This window comes from Anastrepha obliqua, chromosome 4 (genome assembly GCF_027943255.1).
Source record: "Anastrepha obliqua isolate idAnaObli1 chromosome 4, idAnaObli1_1.0, whole genome shotgun sequence".
NCBI lineage: Eukaryota > Metazoa > Arthropoda > Insecta > Diptera > Tephritidae > Anastrepha > Anastrepha obliqua.
The window spans coordinates 119842015-119862844 of record NC_072895.1 but is presented as its reverse complement, the minus strand read 5'-3'; the positions used below and the strand labels follow the sequence as shown (position 1 = coordinate 119862844).

Below are 20830 nucleotides of genomic sequence, written 5' to 3'. Positions count from 1 at the left end.
TTTCCCGAACAGCTGTCAGCAAAACTTTGTTGTCGTTTTGTGTGATTAGCTCATTCTACTAATTTTCGAACTGCATGAGAAAACACAATTTGAAGAGTTTCGTTAATCAATTGGTTTGCGAGGCAGTTAAATAACCAGGCGGAACGAAAAACTTCACCGCAGTGGCTTTATTTAGTTGCATTAAATCGTTTATAATCCAAATTTTAAGTGAAGAAAATTTATACAAGGTATACTTGGCAGTTGTATAGAAAACGAAAAAAAACGTAAGAAATTGCGTCGGCCCGAGGGCCATTGTTTGAGTGTACTTTGGCCAAACGAGGCATTGTGACGTGAACATAAACTATGTATAGCCCAGTGTTAAAGTGTGTGAAGGAAAGTCATTAACGTAGGTATAGAAATAAGTAAACATCGGCTTTCAATTCAAAAACAAAAAGAAAAGTTACTATGTCAGAGCAATGCAGTTATGCGGCTTGTATGGCTTCATTAGAAATTTCGTTTTAAACAAAAAGTGAAAGTTTAATGTGCTGGTTGCGTGTTGAATTTTGTGAAAAATTTTCTTTGTGCACTTGTTATTGTATTGCATTTTTTATGCTATTTTGCTTGTGTTTTATTTTCGATGTCGTCAGTGACGGTCCACTGTACACCCATGTGAGAACAGGCATTAATGCAAAAAAACTAGGTGTGAGGGAAAGAAAAGTGCAGCAAAAACAAGCGTGCTGGAGTGAGTGCGAAGGCCAACGATAGGGTCAGTGTTGCCAGAACATTTTCAGAAATAAAGCTCAGAGAACGTTAAATATAGAGAAGTCTCACGAGCTACGAATGGTGTGAATTGTCAAAAATGAAGTCTAACCGCGGCCGGGGTTTAACAGAGCTAAGTCTAACCGCGGCCGGGGTTTAACAGAGCTGATTGCAGTGAATTCTCTCTTCCTATATTGGCTCTGCACACAGAGAACGTTCTCTGTATATCATAACGTTCTCTGCTTTTGGTTCTGTAGAAAATCAAATTGACGATTAGCCGACGGCATTTTGCAAAGAATTTGCTTGTTCATTTCTACATATGTTCCCTTGATGAATGAAAATTTATTCAACTAAATGATTATTGATGAATAATTTGAATATTTATTATATGCGCCAACATTTCAAATCAAAGTAACTTTAATATTTTGATTTAATTTAAAAAAATGCACTATAAAACGACCTCTCACATCTTGGTATGTGCATTTTAGTAAATTGAAAACTATACAAATTTGATGAAAATTTTTACATACAAGTGCTTTGGTATTTTGACATATGTATGTAAATATATGTATATCAATATATACATATGTATATGTATTATGTTAGCTATGTTTGTGCAAAAGTTCAATTGGATCTTCAATTCTTATAGTGTTACATATGTATGTATATATCATATTTACATTTGAATATGCATTCATTTGTTCCTTCGCAAACGAAATTTTTTTCAATTTAGATTTATTACATGGAATAATATATGTATGCATTTTATAGATAGTATAAAACTTTGAAATTTAAAATAAATAAAAGAAAACTTCAAAGAAACGTATGTATTTGCATATATGTACATATATATTTGTTATTTTTGGACAAAAAAAATTGGGCATTGTTATACATACATTTGTTTGAAATAAAATTGACCGACAGCATTTTGCAAGGCATTTGAGGCATTACGTTTTTATTTCTGTTCTGTAATTTTTCATCCACATCCTATTGCAGGAGGTATACAAGCATGGTTTGTATTCAAGTTTTGATATTCAAAATAAATAAAAGAATAATTTTAACAAACCCAAGATATCCTCCATATTTACATATTTTATAGGATAAAAAAGCATATTCGTATGTTACCGTAAGTATGTATATTTGGATTAGTAACAAAATCTGTTTAAACTGTTTCTTACTACAAACATATGTATGTACATGTATGTATACACATGTAAGAAACAATTAAGCAAAAGTTCAATGTACTGAAGCAACCATGACCTACCTCACGTATTGGCATATTGATGCCCTATTGTATGTATGTCCGTACATACATATACATACATTCTCGACTCCAAGCAAAACTACGCTTATTAGTATATACATACATATGTATGTACATACAACAGCACACACAAAGCACTGGCTTTATGTTATGCCTCTGCACGCGTATGTTTCCAAAGCTAAAATTATAAGCCGAGCGACTGCAAGAACAAAATACATTCATAGGCGCAGTCGCAGCGGTCAGATTTTTTTAGTCGCAACGACGCTGAAAAATCCAAAATATTCTATAACACTAAGTTCGAGCTCATATGCCCATATGCCCATATGCCAATTTTCTCGCCAATTCGAAAATAGTCAATATTGTAATATTTCGCGTTGAATTATTTGCCAATATTTGGTAAATCTTCACTTTTTGTGAAGTCGAGTGGCCGCGGCTCCGTACATATGTATGCATCAATATATGTATGTAAATATGTGTTCTAAATTCTCGACAGCAATAGCAAATCGAAATATTCTGTCGCAAGTGCTCGCAGCCTCATATGTATGTATGGCTATGGCAGTTTGTATGCATGTATTTATGTACTATATATGAGTGTTTTGCTTTTGCACGTCCATAGGAACAATTTTTCATATGCAGATATTTATTTTATTGAGCTGAACGAATATGTGTATTGATATTCTAATGAAATCCTGTCGAATTGTATTATTGGTATATGTTTCTTTAAGATCCTCTTACCAAATAAATATTATTACCTTAAGAAAATGAAATACTAGTTTTTTTAATTTTAATTTTTTATTTTTATTCACAGAAATTTATGTATATGTATATATATTACAATGGTCTAAATAATAGGTAATTACATTTCCTGAAATGAAAAAAAAAATATAATTAATTATTTTTATTCACAAGTAATTTAAGTATTCTTATATGTATATGTATATATATTACAATGCTATAAATAATAGGTATTTACATTTCCTGAAATGAAAAAAAATATAATTAATTATTTTTATTCACAAGTAATTTAAGTATTCTTATATGTATATGTATATATATTACAATGCTATAAATAATAGGTATTTACATTTCCTGAAATGAAAAAAAAAATATAAAATTTTGAAAGCACGAATTACGAAATTGTTCTCATACTATAACAATTTCTCACACGACTTCGATATTGACATCGATTAAGTCATTGCGATTTACCTGATTTTTAAAACACTACTCTCAATCCATCATGATTAAGAAAAAATTGTAGTGCTTTAAAAATCTAGGCTCGGGTGCTAGCTGAAAGAGAAGAAAAAATAAAAAAGAAACCTGTAAAATAGACTAAAAAATAGAAAAAACCTGAAACGGGAAAATACCTGTAAAATATATAAATAAAAAAAACCTGAAATATAGAAAAGTGGAAAACCCTGAAATAAAAGAATAGGTATCATCATATGCAAAAGATAGCTAATAGATTATTAATTACCTGTGTGAACGGCGAATCTCTTTTCGTGGGGCCCTGGCTTACAACCTACTTATAACCTACAGCTTTTTTAATTTATTTTGTAGTTTTCTTTCTTTGACTTTATTAACCTCATTTCGCAAGAGCCACTTTGCATTCTTGAATAAAAGGACAGTTAAGAGAAAATCTAATAGCTTCTCGCGATGATCTCTACACTCGCCAGATCCTACAAACCAGTCGGGAAACACTTTTTGTGTTTTTTCTTTTAGAGCGGACAACATTAAACACCTAAGACCTGCAATGTGGGCATATTTTGCGAAGAGCTGACGGTACCACACCATTTGGAGTCGACACACTTCGAAAACCCTGTCTTCAGGATTGACAAGCCTTAAATCGCTGTCATCCGTGAAGTTTTTTGATCTTATCAGGGCTTCTGAATGCAACTTCAGCTCCCCTTTTGTTTTCGTCATGGCGTTCGTGCACTTTTCACATTTTAACTTGCACAGCATTTTCTGGTAAATACCATAGCCTGTGAAGTAACGCTGCACTTGTACCTCAGCTTCATTACTTTCTTCAGCAAAATGTATGTCTTCCACATCAATCTCTTCTAAAACGAGATCCTCATTTCGCTGGTCTCCTACCTCTGTCTCAAGATGACGATCCTCGGGGCCTATATACCAATCTAAATTTAAATCGTCATCATCTGTACAATTAGAACCTTTCTTCTCAAATCTCTGGCGTAAAATTTTCATTGAGATCAGTCGCGCAACTATGTATTGAATTTCGTGAGCTGAGGGATGGGTATTCATACCCTGACTAGCTCGTATGCGATAGAAAAAGTTTTCTAACGCATCTTGATTCATTTTCCCGGTGAAAATAAATTTGAGGGAGCTGTGCTCAATGAAAAGTTCCTCGCATAACATTTGCATCGCTGAAATCGTTATGCGGAAACCTTCGATGCACTGCACGCGTGCGTTTTCCGGCAACTGGAATGACCGCAAAAAATCTAGATGTTCATTCAATCTATCAATTTTTTTGCTGTCACCCCGCCTAATCGGACATTTTGAAGGATTTTTCGACTGGAATCTTTTTGCATCCAATTCATCGAACAGATCATTCATTTTTTTAACGAACATCTGTGTGGGCTTAGCGCATTTTATCACGTACTCGTCACTGCCTAATAAATTTTGGGACAAGGCCATGTCGATACCAGAGGCTACCGAATTGCTCAGGACCTGAGTCGCGCGTGAAACGCTCATTTTATCCATAAAATTGGGATATATATGGGCCTCCGTTAGTTTCGGACAAATTTTAAAATGGGGATTCATTTGATCTATATCAAACAATTTTTCAATCACCTTGAAGCTTGTCACTCCATCTGATGTTAAGATGTCATATTTCATCAAGGTATTTCGGACGGACTTTATCAAGTGACAGTAATCGAACATGCAAAAAATTTTTGTGCCTTCGTGCACGTAAAAGGGGCTATCCTCATAAATCCCCAAAGATTTAAAGATACTACTGTTGGAGGGCCCTTGATCGCAAACTATACCTTTCAAATTTAACCCCATTTTTTTTAGTTGTGCGACATTTTTGTCCAAAATGGACATTAATGTCTCCGTACGTATACCACCACTGGAGATATAATACGAAAACACGTATTTCCATTTGGAGCACAATCCCTTAACCATAAAAAATAAACATTTATTCCCAATTTTGTTTTCGCGTTGACCTTCCCCATGGTCTACAAACCCATCGATAACATCTCTAGCTTTATTATAGCTCAAGTCCGACTTGATGATAATTTCATCGAATAATAGAACGCTTATGCGTTCGGTGTCGGACATATTTGAAACAATTTTTTCTAAATTATCACAGACATTGGCATCGAACCCCGGAACAACATATTTGATGGGGCGCCAACGCGAAAGGGATGATTTATGGGGCAAAGCAAAACCTAGATCGTCACGCATAAACGTATATGCTTTGGAGGACATATAATTGATGTTTTGGGCCAATGTCTTTTCCTCCTCGCTATAACGATTTTTTTGGCCACTGACGATCATTCTTGCGAAAGTTACAGCATCACTGCTTGAAGTTTCTTCCGCAAGAACTGCACGAGTACACAAATATTTATATTTTTGCAGTAGCTTCTCATTTTCTGCTTCTAACTCTTGAATTCTTTTTTTTAATTTTATTTCATTGCTCCGATAATAACGAGCAGCCTGAGCAAATCGTTCGCTACTGCTTGTGATTTCTAAGTCCTCACAGATGTTTTTGTTTTTGGGTACCTGCCTTGTTTCCTCTAGCATAGAATATTTTTCGAATTCTTCTAACGTGAGATCATTTGCTACACCTACACCTACTGTACGATTTACGTACACTTTAGTAACGGGCGGGCAAACCCAATCAGAGCCAGTACTAGGTGAGCGACTTCTAGTAACTGGCTCTAATCTTAAAGATGGAACAGCCCCATCTAAAACTTTATAACGAGTTACTTGCTCTGGACTAAAGTGGCGCTTACAAACATATAGCTTGTCAGAATCTGCTGGTTGCACGTTGCAAGCCAGGGCCCAACTAATTCGAGCCTCTCCTCGTCGAGGAAATTCATACAACGTATGACCCTTTTCCACCACGCATCCTACCACGCAACAGCTCCGTTGCTTTTTTGGAATTGTACAGCTGTATGTAGGGTCATCGTCGTGCCCTATTAAGAAAATTTATTTTATAATATAATATAAACGTATAATAATTCAAAGAAGGTTATAGGCATGTTTTTATGATGGAACTCCCTTCCCACAGCCCCCAGGCCGCGCCACCACTCTCATTCATCACTAATAATCGAATATTGCTGAATGTACTTTAAATCTCTTCCTATTAGTCCCTACTCCTACTACTACTATTTTTACCTTACTTTCCTTTTAATACTTTATCTTTACTACTATCTGTAATTTTAATTTTAATTTTGATTTTACTGTTTATCTTTTTATGTAAACTATTCTTAAGGTCAATCATAGTAAAAATAACCTATGGTTGTATGTTTTGACTTAGTAATAATAAATAATAATAAATAAATAATATTTGCTTAAATTTAATCTAAAAACTCTTAGTTTTCCCTATTTCCCACTATTTATAGCACACTCTAGACTTCACAATCCGCATAAGCTGTTCAAATGCAAAGTTCAAAAACGGTTTGAGATAGAAAATTAATAAAAATAATTTTGCTTGATATTTTTCTGATTGGTTGTTTTGATTTTATTCAACAAGGCATAGCAACGGGTATTGTAATATTATGGTTATTAATAAAAAAATATTTTCTATGAAATATATGCACATACACATTCAAAAATAATTTAAATTTCTTAACTTCCTCCACTTTCCTGCCTCAAAACTCTAATGCTACCAGTTAGCAAACCTCACCCTCAATAAAACCTATCCACCCTAATATTATATCAAATGTATGCAATAAAACCTATCCACCCTAATATTATATCAAATGAATGCAATACATCAGTAGGTATGTGTGTTTGATATTATTGTAGGTTCGCTTTAGCGAAATATAAAAACACACATACCTACTTATGTATTGCGCAAAAACTTACCTAAACGAAGGGTGGGGATGGCACCCTTTTTCAAACATTGTCCCCCCACAACACATGCCTCAAAGTGTTTTACACACACAAATGAGTTGTGGGGTGGAAGATGTTCCGTCCTGGCAATATGCAAATTCTGCCTCCATTTGTCTGCTAATATGGGGTCCTGTGGGAAAGAAAATAATTTCACTTCACTGTTTTTTAAATAACACCCGCGCACACGACACGTTCTGCTCATTTTTAAATCGAAAAAGTTTAAAAAAATTCGGAAAATCGAAAGCGTTTGAAAATTGCGCGACGTCAATCAAAAGTTTTTCTCAAACTAAAGTTCATTAGACTCTTTTGGTTTGACATGGAAATTTTGGCGCAAATTACGCAAAATCAATTCAAATTCAAAAATGAATTTTCATGCAAATAAAGAGACAAAAAGCACCTGTAACCTAACTTTGGCACAAAACGGAAAGTTTCCAAAAAACAAGCTCTTAATTCTCAAAAGCTGTTAAATTTCTGCAGTTGAGCATATTTCTGTTAACGTTCTGTGAAAAATGTCGCTCAGATGTCGCTGTTGTGTACCACGCGCGCAAAACGAGTACCCCTGAAAAGTGCTGCCATTTAAGTCATTGAGACTTCTCTATATTTAACGTTCTCTGTAAAGCTAGATGGATAAAAAAAAAAGCTAAAAAAAGCTAAAAAAAAATCGAAAAAAGGCTAAAAAAAAAGCTAAAAGTACAACGCCATTTTTACGTTTTATTCGTTATTTTCATTGTAAAAAAAAACAATACTTAGCATAACTATTTTACACATGTAGTGAAACATTAAATTTAATTTGTACTTCAATTTCATAAAAGTATATATTGTATATACACTGATGCTTTGCATCATATAAATATAAAGCTACGAAACATTGCAATTTGTATTTCATAAAATTTTTCATAAAAAACAATCTTAGCATAACTATTTTACACATGTAGTGAAACATTAAATTTAATTTGTACTTCAATTTCATAAAAGTATATATTGTATATACACTGATGCTTTGCATCATATATGTAAATATAAAGCTACGAAACATTGCAATTTGTACTTCATAAAATTATTTCCACTTCCAGTTAACAAAATAAAAAATGCGCCTTTTACTAACTGCCCAACCTAATATAAACGCACGAACATAAACGACGTTTTTTGCTCTAACCGATATAAACACAAGTTTTCTTGATAAAAATATGTGTGTATATGTCAAACCCTGGTGTCACGCAGAACCAAAATTGGAAATCAAATTAGGTTTTTACGCACGCAAATTAATTTATGTTACTTTCATACAACTTGTATGTACATGAGACAATTTTTGACAAAAAGTTACCGCAATGCGTTTATATTAGATTGGGCTGTAAAAGTCTTATTATATTTCTATGTCAAAATTTTCTTCATCATCCGAGGAATAAGAATAAATACTGGAATTGTTCATGAGACTAATGAGATCTTTTGTTATGACAAAGTCATGACAGCACTTCTTTTCTTTTTTTAGTCCATACCTTATACATAAAATTGCATTTAACATTGTAGTACTAGTCCTATTTCGCACCTTAGTTTTTACATTATTCATCGTACTAAAAATACGCTCAACCTCCGCATTGCTCAGCGGCAGAACCAAAAATTCAAAAACAAAATTAGAAAGACTGGCAAAAGGATTTTCCCCGAACGCATTCTTATACTCCCGAACCTGTGTCCAAAATGCAACTGTGGAATCTATGCCTTCCCATTCGATTAGATGCAATTTCTTCCATTGCATTTCTATGTTACTTATCTCGTCAGATGTATATCTACATTTTTCTTGTTTGAAACTATCAAATATGTTTGTTTTTACAGCGCTCAGTGCTTTTTCCATAGAAAAGAAATTAATATTTTTCAAAGTGTCGATATTACTTGGCAAACGTTGGCGTAATTGCTCTATTAGTTTAATAAGAAAACTACGGCAGTTATCTCGTATATTTTTTTCTGTATCTATATCATTAATGTTTGTTTTCATAAACTCCTCAAAGGAGTAATGGAAACAAGGAAGAGGAATTAATAACGGCAACAACGGAGAAGACAATGGGTCAAAAGTTTCTGAGGAGTAAGTAACAAGTGAGCAAAGATTTGAAAGTAGATACTTTAAGTCACTGAACATCTTGAGGGGGTCTACAGAATTGCTTTCAAAAAGCTTATTCACCATTTGAACTTCTTTTAATATAGGGCCAAGGAACATTAAATAAGCTAAATTTTCGTCAGAGAACAGATTTGCCAACAGCTTCGCTTTATGACAGCATTCCACTGTTGCAGCAATACCAAAGTGCGTTTTCAATTCCAACCATTGACTGGTTACTCTTTTAACGGCAACTTCGATAGACAGCCATCTAGTAGAGCAGGCTCTAACCATTTGTAAAGGTTCTAGCCCATCATTTATGGCAGCATACAACATGGAATAGCTATTTTGTCTACTTGCGGATTTAGAAAACCAGTTATATGTTTCTGATATCAAAAATTCAATTTTATTGGGAAGTAATTTCGAAGCAGACGAAACAGCCAATTGGATCGAATGGCAAACACATGGAACTAAAACAATATTAGGTTGATGTTGCTTTAATAAAGAAATCACGCCTCGGTTTCTGCCTACCATAACACTAGCATTATCTGTTCCTAAGCCCCTTAAGTTTTTAATATCTAACCCAAACTCACTCAATGTTTTTAAGATTGAATCTACTAATCCTTTTGCCGTGCAATCCTCGATAACTGATAGTGTAAGAAATGTATTAACAATTGATTTGCTGGTAGCGCTATAATATCTTATCACTATTCCGAGGTACTTTTTAACGCTTATATCTGTCGATTCATCAATAATTAAGCTGTATGGATTGCTACCGATATCAGAAAGTAACCGATTTTTAAAATATGGACATAGCACATTTCGAATTAAAGCACTACATTTTGATCGAGCCAGTTTTATTCCTGTAGCTATTGAACTGTCGTGAAACGAGTTTCTTTGAATCGTAGATAAATGATCTACGGAACAGATAGCTGTGTGTGAAGCGACGTAAAGTGCGTTAGCTAATTCGGCTCGCTTTGTATCATAAATAATACCAACAGCTTTAAAAGAAATTGTTGCCTGCTTTCCTCTTAAAAATGGACCTGCTGTTGCTTTGTGTTTTTTCGTATTTGCATGCGCTATCAAAGTGCATAATTTTGGTGTCAATTTACAGCCGCAAAACTTACACAATATTTTGTCATCATATTCAGATATCCAATCTTTAAACCTTTTATCGCTGAACCAAGCTTTTCTCACTTGTTGGGTATATCTGCGCCACAAAAAAACGTCATTTAATATAAAAAACAATAAAAGCGGCATGTGAATATAATACCTTTTGGTCTTTCTGCGCGGTGATTCCTCATCCGAATAGCTGCACGAACTTTCACTCTCGGATGTTTGTAAATCAATTCTTTGGGAACACCTGTTTAATACACAACTATTTATTTCACAATAGTTACTTCAGGGCTGCATGTTAACGTTAAATTTATCAATAAACGAAAATAAATTAGATTTTCGTTGCTTTTATTGATAATATTTACGTTAAACGGCAAACTCTTAGAATTTTCTTGAAAGTATGCAATACATTTGTGCATACAAACATACATAGGTATGTATGTACGCACTTACCTTTTAGTATTTTTCGGTTCAACTTCATTCAAATTGTCCTCTTCACTCGAATATGTCTCAATTGGAGCCGGCACAGCTTTTTTAAAATATCTAATAGGTATAATAACATAAATTTAACAATTTTTACCTTTAAATGCACAATTTTAACTTACCTTTCCATATTTCTGCAAATTTTACTCGATGCAACAACGCGGCGCGAATCGTTAGGAATGTTCGAAAATTATTTTGCATTTATACATGGAAATGTTGGCGGTGAAAAGAACAGTGCAATAATCGATTGTTCGTGCTGCCATTCAGTGTTAAGCGGACACACACTATACATACTTTGTGGAGACTAGATTAACAATTTTTATACTATCGAATTTTATTAATCTTAGAAAAAAGCTAAAAAAAGCTAAAAAAAATTCGAAAAAAGGCTAAAAAAAAGTTAGAAGCTAAATTACATTTTTTCCGGCTAAACGAAAACAAAAAAAGCTAAATCTAGCTTGAAAAAAGCTAAAATGGCAACACTGGATAGGGTTATGGATGAAGAGAGAAAAGAGAGGGAATTGGGTGCAAAATCTCACAAAGCAGGTAAAACAGGAAAAATCAGTGCTGTCGCTGAGACTCTTTCGCTCCATATTTTACGAAATCACTGCACTTTTAAATCACTTTAGGAATCAAGAGTTTAAATTACTGGATTACTGAATAATTTTATGTTAATCGCATTCATTTTAAAGTTCTCGTCTAACCTTTATGGAATTTTGAAATACAGCTGCTTTAGGCTGGAAGCTTTCATTATAACAAAAAATACTACAAAATGTTTGCCATTAAACGAATCAAGTGACGTTGCAACATCATACAGTTTTGAGAAATGCTGCTGAAATGACAGTCCTTGGTGGGGGGGGTTAAATAGGAAAGTGATGTGAACAACATAGCCACTCCTCTCCAAATGGCAACCTCTACCCACTATCGAAGAGTTGATGTCCTGGATTTGGTACTCCCTGTTTTCGCTAACAAGGCTCTGTCGACCGAGACAAGACGGTATAACCTTGTTAGCACTTGAAGCCAAGGTGTTGAGGTGCCCCTGTCGAGAGCTGCATGGCTGGAAGTGCCTAAATAACGAGTCTCTAAGGGTCTCCTTCGACGCCCAGGTAAGGTCGGTTGTATTAAGTGTTTTACCACGGTATGCCAGCTCTGCCATGGCGGACCACCCCTTCCGTGCCTACTCGTGGGACCAAAAAGCGAATGGAATTTAAAATAAGGAAATTAAAACAAGGAATTTAAAACAAAGGAAGAAGAAGGAGTAAAAGAAAAAATCGAGAGTGTGCTGGGCACGCTCTGAGGAGGATTTTCTAACATTATACAAATTTACTATAATGGATAAGTTCGTGCGGTTTTACAACAGATGGCGTAACTTGATTATTATTCCATCGATCCACATTTCCAAACATTCATTGGAGAGCTACTGTCGTAAGGCACAAACGTCAGTATAAGTTTTTTATTTGAAGCGTAAACAACAATATTTTTACCACACTTGAAAATGTCGAATTTCGTGCCAAATAATGTGTTTTTGCGGGGAATTCTTTAATATGAAGAAAAAAGCAGCCGAAAGTCATCGTATCTTGGTGGAAGTTTATGGTGAGCATGCTCTAGCTGAGCGAACGTGCCAGAAGTGGTTTGCACGCTTTAAAAGTGGTGATTTTGGCCGCGCCGCCAAAGTTCATGGATACCGAATTGGAGGAATTGCTCGATCAAGATCCGGCTCAAACGCAAGAAGAGGTTGCAAAAACTTTGGGAGTTGATCAATCAACCATTTCCAAACGTTTAAAAGCCATGGGAATGATCCGAAATTCAAATTTCGAAAAAAAACCGCACGAACTTATTCATAGACCATTATATATCTTCAATTCATTGATTATAGCGACAGAAAGTGCTTCTACTGAAGATTGAAGTTAAATGAAAAGTTAGTTATACGTAATACCAATTAAAATTAAAATAAAAAATTAGTTATCGCAAAAAGACCTACTTACTCTGTATAAGAATATTTTTAGGAATGTCCCGACATCTACTACTGTGTAAACATCGAACTTCCCTTCGATCAAAAAGTTTGAAACGATAGCACTGATTCAGCAATAAAAAAATTATTCATTTCAACTACCTCCATTTTCGTACTATATTTGAACGTATTTAAAAAAATTTAGTTCTTTGTTTTTTTGTAAATTAACACTGGTTTTAAATCACTTACTTATTGTTACTTTGAGTTGCCGTTATCAATTTGCAGCTGTTGCACGCTTGTCAAAGTTTTTGCTTTTTATTATTTTGTTATCAGTAGACGGCTAGGACGTTGTTCCCACGATCATTTGAAATTTATCAGTAAGAATTCATTCATTGAGTACAGCTGTTTTGTAATTAACACTTATTTCCACTGAAGGTAATTATCAGTGAAGTTCGAATATATGGAAATTTCTATATTTGTTAAAAAAGTAGTTGTAACAAAAAATTATTACAGATTCATTGTTTGCATGAGAGATGAAACTCTGTCTGAGAATGGCAGCTTGCTTCAGACTTAGTACCGTGATATCAAACCAGCCGGAAGTAGATTTAGACATGTAACGTAATATGTTTCACTGTTTTCCTCGATCATCACGGGTCCTGAATCATTTTGAGCAGCGTTCATAGCTTCATAACTACGAGCCAAACTACAAAGCTCTCCAATTCGTTTAGATTATAATCCAGAGATGGGATGGTATCGTGATATCCATCAGCACCTCTGCCTTTAAGAGGAAAGTGAGATAATTTTGAAGAGAAACTTCCGCATTGAGCGCCAGTTATGCTACACTCAAAGCTATATCGTCTTTTGAGGCTAAATCTTCAATAATTCTAGATGTTAAGAGAGACTGATCTCAATATTTATTTAAGCCTATGAATTAGAGTCACAGTCAGAATTAGATTCACACATTCAGTTTACATTGGGAATTAAGTAGCGGCTGCATTGGCTAGAGAGACTGGGGCCTCGTTACTTGTAGGACTCGAACCCTTGCATGCTATGGGACAACACACCATCAAGGAGAAGTTAAGGAGTGAAGGGCTAAGGCTAAAAGGTGTTAGCTGGCAGGCGAAGTCCTTACTGGGGGGCGTATAATGAAAAGAGGTTTAAGAAACTCGAAAACATTCCTAAGGATAAACTCACAGGCCAGTTCAGATTTCGCAGTCATCGGCACAGGAGTGAGATATGATCTACTGACTCTTGTAGTTTCTGTGACCAATCCCTGGAGATTACAATACACCTTCTCCTTCAATGTGGGGCTATAACGCGGAGACATCTCGGCTAGATGCAGCTAGAAGAAAGGCATGTACGCTTAGCTCAACCCACCTCTATTTTAAGTTTAATAAGGCATTTGGGGTTGGATGAGGTACTGTGATAAGTGGAGGAGCATGAGGTCTAAGTGTAAATCTTATATGAGTCCCAGACCAAAGAGGCAAAGACGGAAAAGCAGTAGCTACAGATTAGCTACAGAGGCTGTGGCTTCTACGAACTGAGTTTTCCTGGCTATGGAATAATACGCCATTAAAGAAGAGCTTAGAAAACTCGGAATATAGTCTAACGACTGCGGTTATTTCTACGACTTGTGCTCAGAGACATCGTCACAAGCATATCGGCCCGGTGGAGTCGGAAGAGAGGCGCATACGTTCAGACCAGTCCCTTACCATCTTAGGACGTTTAAAAGTTATGGACCTCGGTTGAGGAGTGTGTAGAGTAGAGGGCACAATAAACCTTAAAGTTGACTTATATAAACATATATATCGGATGCTCTAGCTCCTAGCTGGAGCATATGACGTCGACAACTCCTTTTCGCCATCGAACACAGTTTTGCGCCAGGGCTCTAAATTCATCCCAAGTCTTATTCAAAGACCTCATTTCAGCTTCTGTTGAACGGCGCGAGGTGGTCGTGTTCTGCCTACATTTCGTAAAGTGTGTCTACATCTATCAGCGTTGGCCGATGTCGAGTGCTTTGTGCGTGACTACCAGTCAAGAGGTCTAGGGTCCGAAATTCACTGTGGACAGGAAACACCAGATGATAGAAAAAGGTTTTTTATAATAGTAGCGGTATGGTTTGCGTCTTGATGTTGTTCTACAATCTAGAAATCTCGTTGTAGAAGAACTGTCTACCCTTTAGAGTTTAATTTTTAGTTCGCTTAAGTTTGAAATGAAATAAAAATTGCAATAAGAAACAGGGTTACCATGTAATTTTGATTACTAAAGCATAGATTTATCAATTCAAAATTTTGTTTCGGGAAATTTTCGCACATAAAAAATCATATACAATTTTCTATTCGAACACAGAAAAATATTTCACTTGCATCCAAAGAAATGCCCATTTGTAAAAATATAGTCATAATTAGCAACTAGGCAAGAGTGTTTTAAAAACCCATTAAAGTTAAATGCAATTTAAGCCTCAGTGAAACGTTCCTGCTAATGGAAAATTAGTCACTGCGCATTGTCGTATGTCTGTTCAATGTGTAATATATTATACAACGACTTTTTAGTTATAGTGTAAAAGGTAATTATTTTCAACTGAATTTTGTACCCATGCAAATTGCTCATAAACAACTTCAGGCATTCTTACACTAATGCGCTTATTTTAAAGTAAATAGAACAAAACAATTTCACTAATATTTGCTTCAAAGGCAGCTACACTTGCAGTTGCTGGGAAATTAGAATAAAAATATGTGAACTAATTATAGTATTCCATATCGACTATATTTGAATTTGAAAATTTTTGTTCTAGTTCAACTCTCGCGTCAAAACCACTCAGCCGTGCCAACGAAACGGGGATCAATATGGAGCGCAATGAGCCAACAGCTGTGATCTCAGCAGGTATTGAAACGCTGGATGGCATGAACGCGTGCGGCAGTGAAAAATTACCACACATCACATCGAAATCAAACGAAACCCACCAATTACCTAACGGCACTGATGCACAATCTTTTGCGGCACCACCCTCACCACCACCTACTCCCAGTTCACTGCCGTCTTCAGTCTCATCTGCTGAATTTGCCACATCTCAGCACGAGCAACTGATGATGGATGACTCGACTACTGATGCGCCTGAGGAGGATGCTCCAGCACTACAGCCATTATACGAGGAACTGCTTCAACAGTGCGTTGAGCAGGCTGACTACTTTAAAAACGATAATTCAGAGAAGGGACAGCGCTTATGTGCCGCATTTGTCGCTTGGCAGGATTTCATACGATTGGCAAATACGCTGGTACACCGTGTGGATGCCTTCGCTTACAAGTATGACTTCGATGAGCATACACCAGGCAATGGCTACCGCAGTTTTATATCTGTCACGAATTCGTGCATTACGTACGGTCAAAGCATTTGCAGGAATCTCCAAGCGACACGCGCCACTATGTTCTTTCGCAAGAAATACTACATGAAAGAGGTAGAGTCCTGCTCGCAGCTGCTTTCGTCGCTCTGCACTTGCCTGCATTATTTGCTCATCATGCACGATTGGTCAAGTGATTCAGGCGATCTGTTTGCCAATGGGCAACATACAGCGGAGGAGCTCTTCGAACTGGGCGACACTATCAATCAGTATGCTTTCTATGGCCGGTGCCTTGGGTTTCAGTACGACAATACAATACGCGGTGTGTTGCGTTTTATCGCGATCGGTATGGCTAGTTTTTCGGAGGTCTTCTATGCACAGGTGGAAGGAAAAATCTCAAAGACTACACGCGGCCTGTGGACGGGCAGCAAATACTTTTTAAATCCAGAACAATGTGCGCGTCGCATTGTAAATATTTCGCAGAATGCGAAAGTCGATTTTTGTAAAGCATTTTGGTTTCTTGCCGAGTCGGAGATGATGAACACCATACCAACGATTGTCGGTAGCTCGGTGAAAGTAAATCGCGTGATTGAGATACCACCGGAGCTTTTGCAGTTGCCGCGGTAAGAAAGTTACTTGTAAATGCCAAATATTTGTAAAAAATATTTTTGTCCTTGCAGCGTTAATAAGACACAAAAGCTGCGTGCTGCCACCGATTTAAATCAAAACGACAATGCCGAACTGATCGATATACCAATACCGTCTGCCCACATTGGGCCTGGCAACTCAGTGAATGTACGGCTGCTCAGCTATACGCGGCGCGAGGGCATGATTGGTGAGGGTATGTTCTCGCGCAGCTGGCGCCGCTTACCAGCGCGTAGTCGTAGTCTACTATTCCACTGTCATGGCGGTGGATTTGTTGCGCAGTCATCAAAATCGCATGAGCTCTATTTGCGCGACTGGGCCACTGCGCTCGATGTGCCTATTATTTCGGTGGACTACAGTCTCGCACCTGAGGCGCCTTATCCTCGCGCTCTTGAGGAAGTTTTTTATGCCTACTGTTGGATGTTACGCAATGCTGAGCATTTAGGCACCACTGCTGAGCGTATTGTGCTGGCCGGTGATTCGGCTGGTGCCAATCTTTGTATTGGTGTGGCATTAAAATGCATCGAGCTGGGCATACGTGTGCCGGACGGCTTGTTCCTTGCATATTGCCCGACACTGATCAGCTTCGTGCCAAGCCCGGCGCGTCTATTGTGCCTCATGGATCCGTTGTTGCCTTTCGGTTTTATGATGCGTTGCTTGCGCGCATACGCCTCACCAGAACCCAAGCAGATGCAGGAGAATGCGAAGCGTGTGGCTGAAATGTCCGACATACGAGATGCAACACCAACGCAAGAGCTGCACTTAACACTGCAGCTGGAAAGGGAGTACAGTGGGGCATCCAGTAGGTGCACATCGGCAGCAAAGAGTCCGCTGTCGTCAGTGGCGGAGAATTCCAAATGGGATCAAATGGTGCAGAAATTATATTATATATGTAAATTAAAAATCAAACGCATTATTTTATTTAGTTGAAAGACGGCACAGCTTTGGATATGAATGCCATGGAAGCAGATGCTCAGACGGAGGAGAGCAGCGATACCTTTGCCAGCGCCTCGTATCATAGTCAAACCGTTGAACGCACCGATTTACCCTCCGCCGAAGAAGACAACAGCCTTTGCGTCTCCTTCGAAGATGACTCCCAACCAATTGTGCACTATCCCATACAACTTTCCGCGGAAATTCAAAAGGATTCCGACTCAGAGCAATATATCGATCGTTTTCTCGATAAATATCTCATTGACACCAATACGCAAGAGGTCAAGGAGCAACAGGCAAATGGTAATGGAGCGCTGAATGGTGCGAGATATATCAATGGTCTCACGCCAACAATAGCGCAAACAGCGTCTGAAGAGAACATCATCATGGATACGGGCAAAGAAGTGATTGCCTTTGAGGCGCTGCATTGCCGCTTCAACAATGCCTTCAATGCGCTCACAACTACGTTCGATCGATACACCAAATCGAGTGAAATACGCAGCGAAGCGCAGAATGGCGAACGCATACAGGATTTACGCAATATGGATGCTTTGATAGCGCGCAGCCCTAGCGTAGAGTTTGCCTTTCAAGTGCCAAAAGATCCATTCCTATCGCCCTATTATGCTAGCGATGAGTGGCTTTCGCAGCTGCCAGCTACGAAAATTCTGGTAAGTGGGGAGAGAGCAGTGTGCCTAATAACGAGGGAAATTGTATAACTTTTGCAAATGATTTCACTACAGACGCTCGACATGGACCCCTGTCTCGATGATTGTGTGATGTTTGCGCGCAAGCTAAAGAACTTGGGCCGACCAGTAACGCTGGAGATATTGAAGGGGCTACCCCACGGTTTCCTTAATTTTACAATGGTGAGCTTATGAAAATATACTAAAATTCCTTGCGAAAACTAACCTAGTATTTTCTACGCAGTACTCAAGTGAGGCACGTGACGGTTCTAAACGTTGCGTAGAAAACCTTAAACAACTGCTATTTACTCCGGCGGATATCCAATTAAATGGAGGTGCTACAGGAAGCAAATGAAGCGGAATAACGGAACATTTACGTAAAATTTTACTATATACGTATATACATAATGGAATACTTTATAAATTAACAAGACAGTATAAAGAAGCATTAAAGGCAATGCCCTTTAACAAGAATATTAACATTTAAAACAGGGTATATTAAATAATAGAGTGAGTATTGAGTATGAGTATTCATAAATGCATTTGTATGTGCGGTTATGCATTATCAAAAGGTTAGTCATATGAAATAAGCCCACAATTATTTAGGGCGCTATTCAGTTTTAACACAAACGCATTGCTTAATAACAAAATATAATGGAACGAAGAAAAAGAAATCTATATGTATATGCAAAAATAAACATTGTATTATGGCAGGAAATGCAAATTGTGATAGGTTAAGCGTATAATTAATGAATTAACTTATTTTTTATTACTTTATTGCGCCGCTTTTTATGGGTTTTATTTGTACCATTGGAGTAGGGCATTTTTGCGATTAATGCTATCGAATGCGGTTGAATTATGTGAATTTGCTAATCTCCAATTGCTTAATGCTGAAGTTTTAGCTTAAACGTTCTTAAAAATGCTTTTGTTTTTATATCTATTATTTGCGTTTTGTATTAACTGATTTTTTTCTCTCTTCTACTTTTATATTTTATGATTAGTTAAACCCTTATGTACCATAATACCGCATAACTACAGATCGCTTTTTTTAAGTTTTAAGAACAACTTAAAGCTTAAAGGCTTAAAAATCAATTTATGTAAACCTCAGCGCACTGAAATATTTTAATGCTTTTTATTAGTACTTTTTATTTAATTATTATTTTAATAATATTTACTTATATATACGTATTTTTACGTGTATTTGATGTTCAGCTTTTCCTTAAAGTTTTTCCAGCCAGTGCTTCTCAGCGAATACTTTAGGTATTTTTCGCACCGCTTGATTTTTCCTTAATGTATTTTATCACTCTGCTCTAGTTAAATCTTATAAAATAAACGCTTTTTGCGTTCAAAACAAAAATACACAAAAAGTGTATGGTAAACAAACAGTATTTATTGCAGCTCAAAAACAAAGGAGAAGCTTCGCGAATGAAGAAGAAGAAAAGTAAAGAAAATTTAAATTTTTTAAGAATATAAAATTATATTTACCTCAAAATAGTAATACAAGAAAATGCATAGAAGTCAAACAAAATTATGAATATTTGTAAATTTTTTTTATATTGAATGATTTTTATTAATAATAATAATTAATAATAATAAACATATAACATTTTTGAAAGTTCCAGTGCACAAATTGTAACTCTTTGAGATTATATTGAGTGGAATTCTGGCATTAAAAGATAATTTTTTGATTGAATTTGCGGTTTTGACACATTTTTGTGCTAGCAATGTTATGTGTTTGAACTTAAAAATATATGCTTTTTTCTTTACTTTTTGTGACTAACTTGAAATTTAATTGTAATGTTATATTTTAGTGAAATTTTGTTTTGGAATTCTTGAATGCTCATTTTATTCCTTATTTTCAATTAGTCAATTAATTATTTTTATTTTACCCAAAATGGATATTGGTTAGCTAATTTTTATTATGATTAAGCTCTTTAATTTATTTATGTAATTTTTTTTTCAAGTTTAACTAAAAAAATAATAATTATAATAATTTTATTTTTATTTCCTAATTGCAACGATTACATAATAACTTTAATTAGAAACGTGTGAACGTTTTGTTTAGCAGCACAAGAGTTTATCCAAGTAGACGTCTGCTAGAAGTAAAAAATTCGACTGGGTTTTATGTTAGAAGGCTCCGTTGGCCATAGTCCTTTAGCACCGTTCATAGAGAGCCAACTAACACCACAATTGGCCTCATTAGACCTATGGGGATACTGGGAAAATTGTGGTCTGCATATTATAGCAAATTTAATTTCTAGCTATCGAAAATAAACCCGTTTTTTCTATACGCAAAAAGGTTCTCATGACACAAAACACTTTTTAACGCTAAACCAACTTATTTGAATCTCCTCTCCTGTGTTGAACCTTACACACTTAGTATTTGAAAATAAAATGCAAATTATTCAAAAAGTAGATATTTGTACATTTCATGAAGATTTTAATAATTTTTGAGAAAGTCAATTGAAATAACAGTTCAATGAATTTGTGTAGCTAGAAGTTGTTGCAGTTATTAAA

The 20830-nt window shown here is 36.1% G+C and overlaps 3 protein-coding genes across 6 annotated transcripts; 1 reads left to right on the top strand and 2 right to left on the bottom strand.

The window, feature by feature from the left end:
- Positions 1 to 45: 45 nt before the first annotated feature.
- LOC129243537 (hormone-sensitive lipase) lies at positions 46 to 19670 on the top strand. 4 transcript variants are annotated; one of them, XM_054880611.1, is made up of 6 exons: positions 46 to 227; positions 15509 to 16675; positions 16733 to 17567; positions 17624 to 18298; positions 18371 to 18496; positions 18558 to 19670. In XM_054880611.1, the coding sequence occupies exons 2-6, from the start codon at positions 15561 to 15563 to the stop codon at positions 18666 to 18668; spliced, it is 2862 nt and encodes a 953-aa protein (XP_054736586.1). In that variant the 5' UTR covers positions 46 to 227; positions 15509 to 15560; the 3' UTR covers positions 18669 to 19670. The 4 variants fall into 4 exon arrangements, with proteins under 4 accessions (XP_054736586.1, XP_054736587.1, XP_054736588.1 ...); XM_054880612.1 differs by having other exon boundaries at positions 46 to 263; XM_054880613.1 differs by lacking the exon at positions 46 to 227 and adding an exon at positions 270 to 385.
- LOC129243539 (uncharacterized) lies at positions 3117 to 5005 on the bottom strand. The gene is made up of 2 exons (XM_054880616.1): positions 3477 to 5005; positions 3117 to 3417 (listed from the first exon to the last, which is right to left on the bottom strand). Exon 1 carries the CDS (start codon positions 4898 to 4900, stop codon positions 3533 to 3535), a length of 1368 nt encoding a protein of 455 aa, XP_054736591.1. The 5' UTR covers positions 4901 to 5005; the 3' UTR covers positions 3117 to 3417; positions 3477 to 3532.
- On the bottom strand, positions 8100 to 10562 carry LOC129243538 (uncharacterized). The gene is made up of 2 exons (XM_054880615.1): positions 10441 to 10562; positions 8100 to 10377 (listed from the first exon to the last, which is right to left on the bottom strand). Exon 2 carries the CDS (start codon positions 9699 to 9701, stop codon positions 8445 to 8447), a length of 1257 nt encoding a protein of 418 aa, XP_054736590.1. The 5' UTR covers positions 9702 to 10377; positions 10441 to 10562; the 3' UTR covers positions 8100 to 8444.
- Positions 19671 to 20830: the final 1160 nt, after the last annotated feature.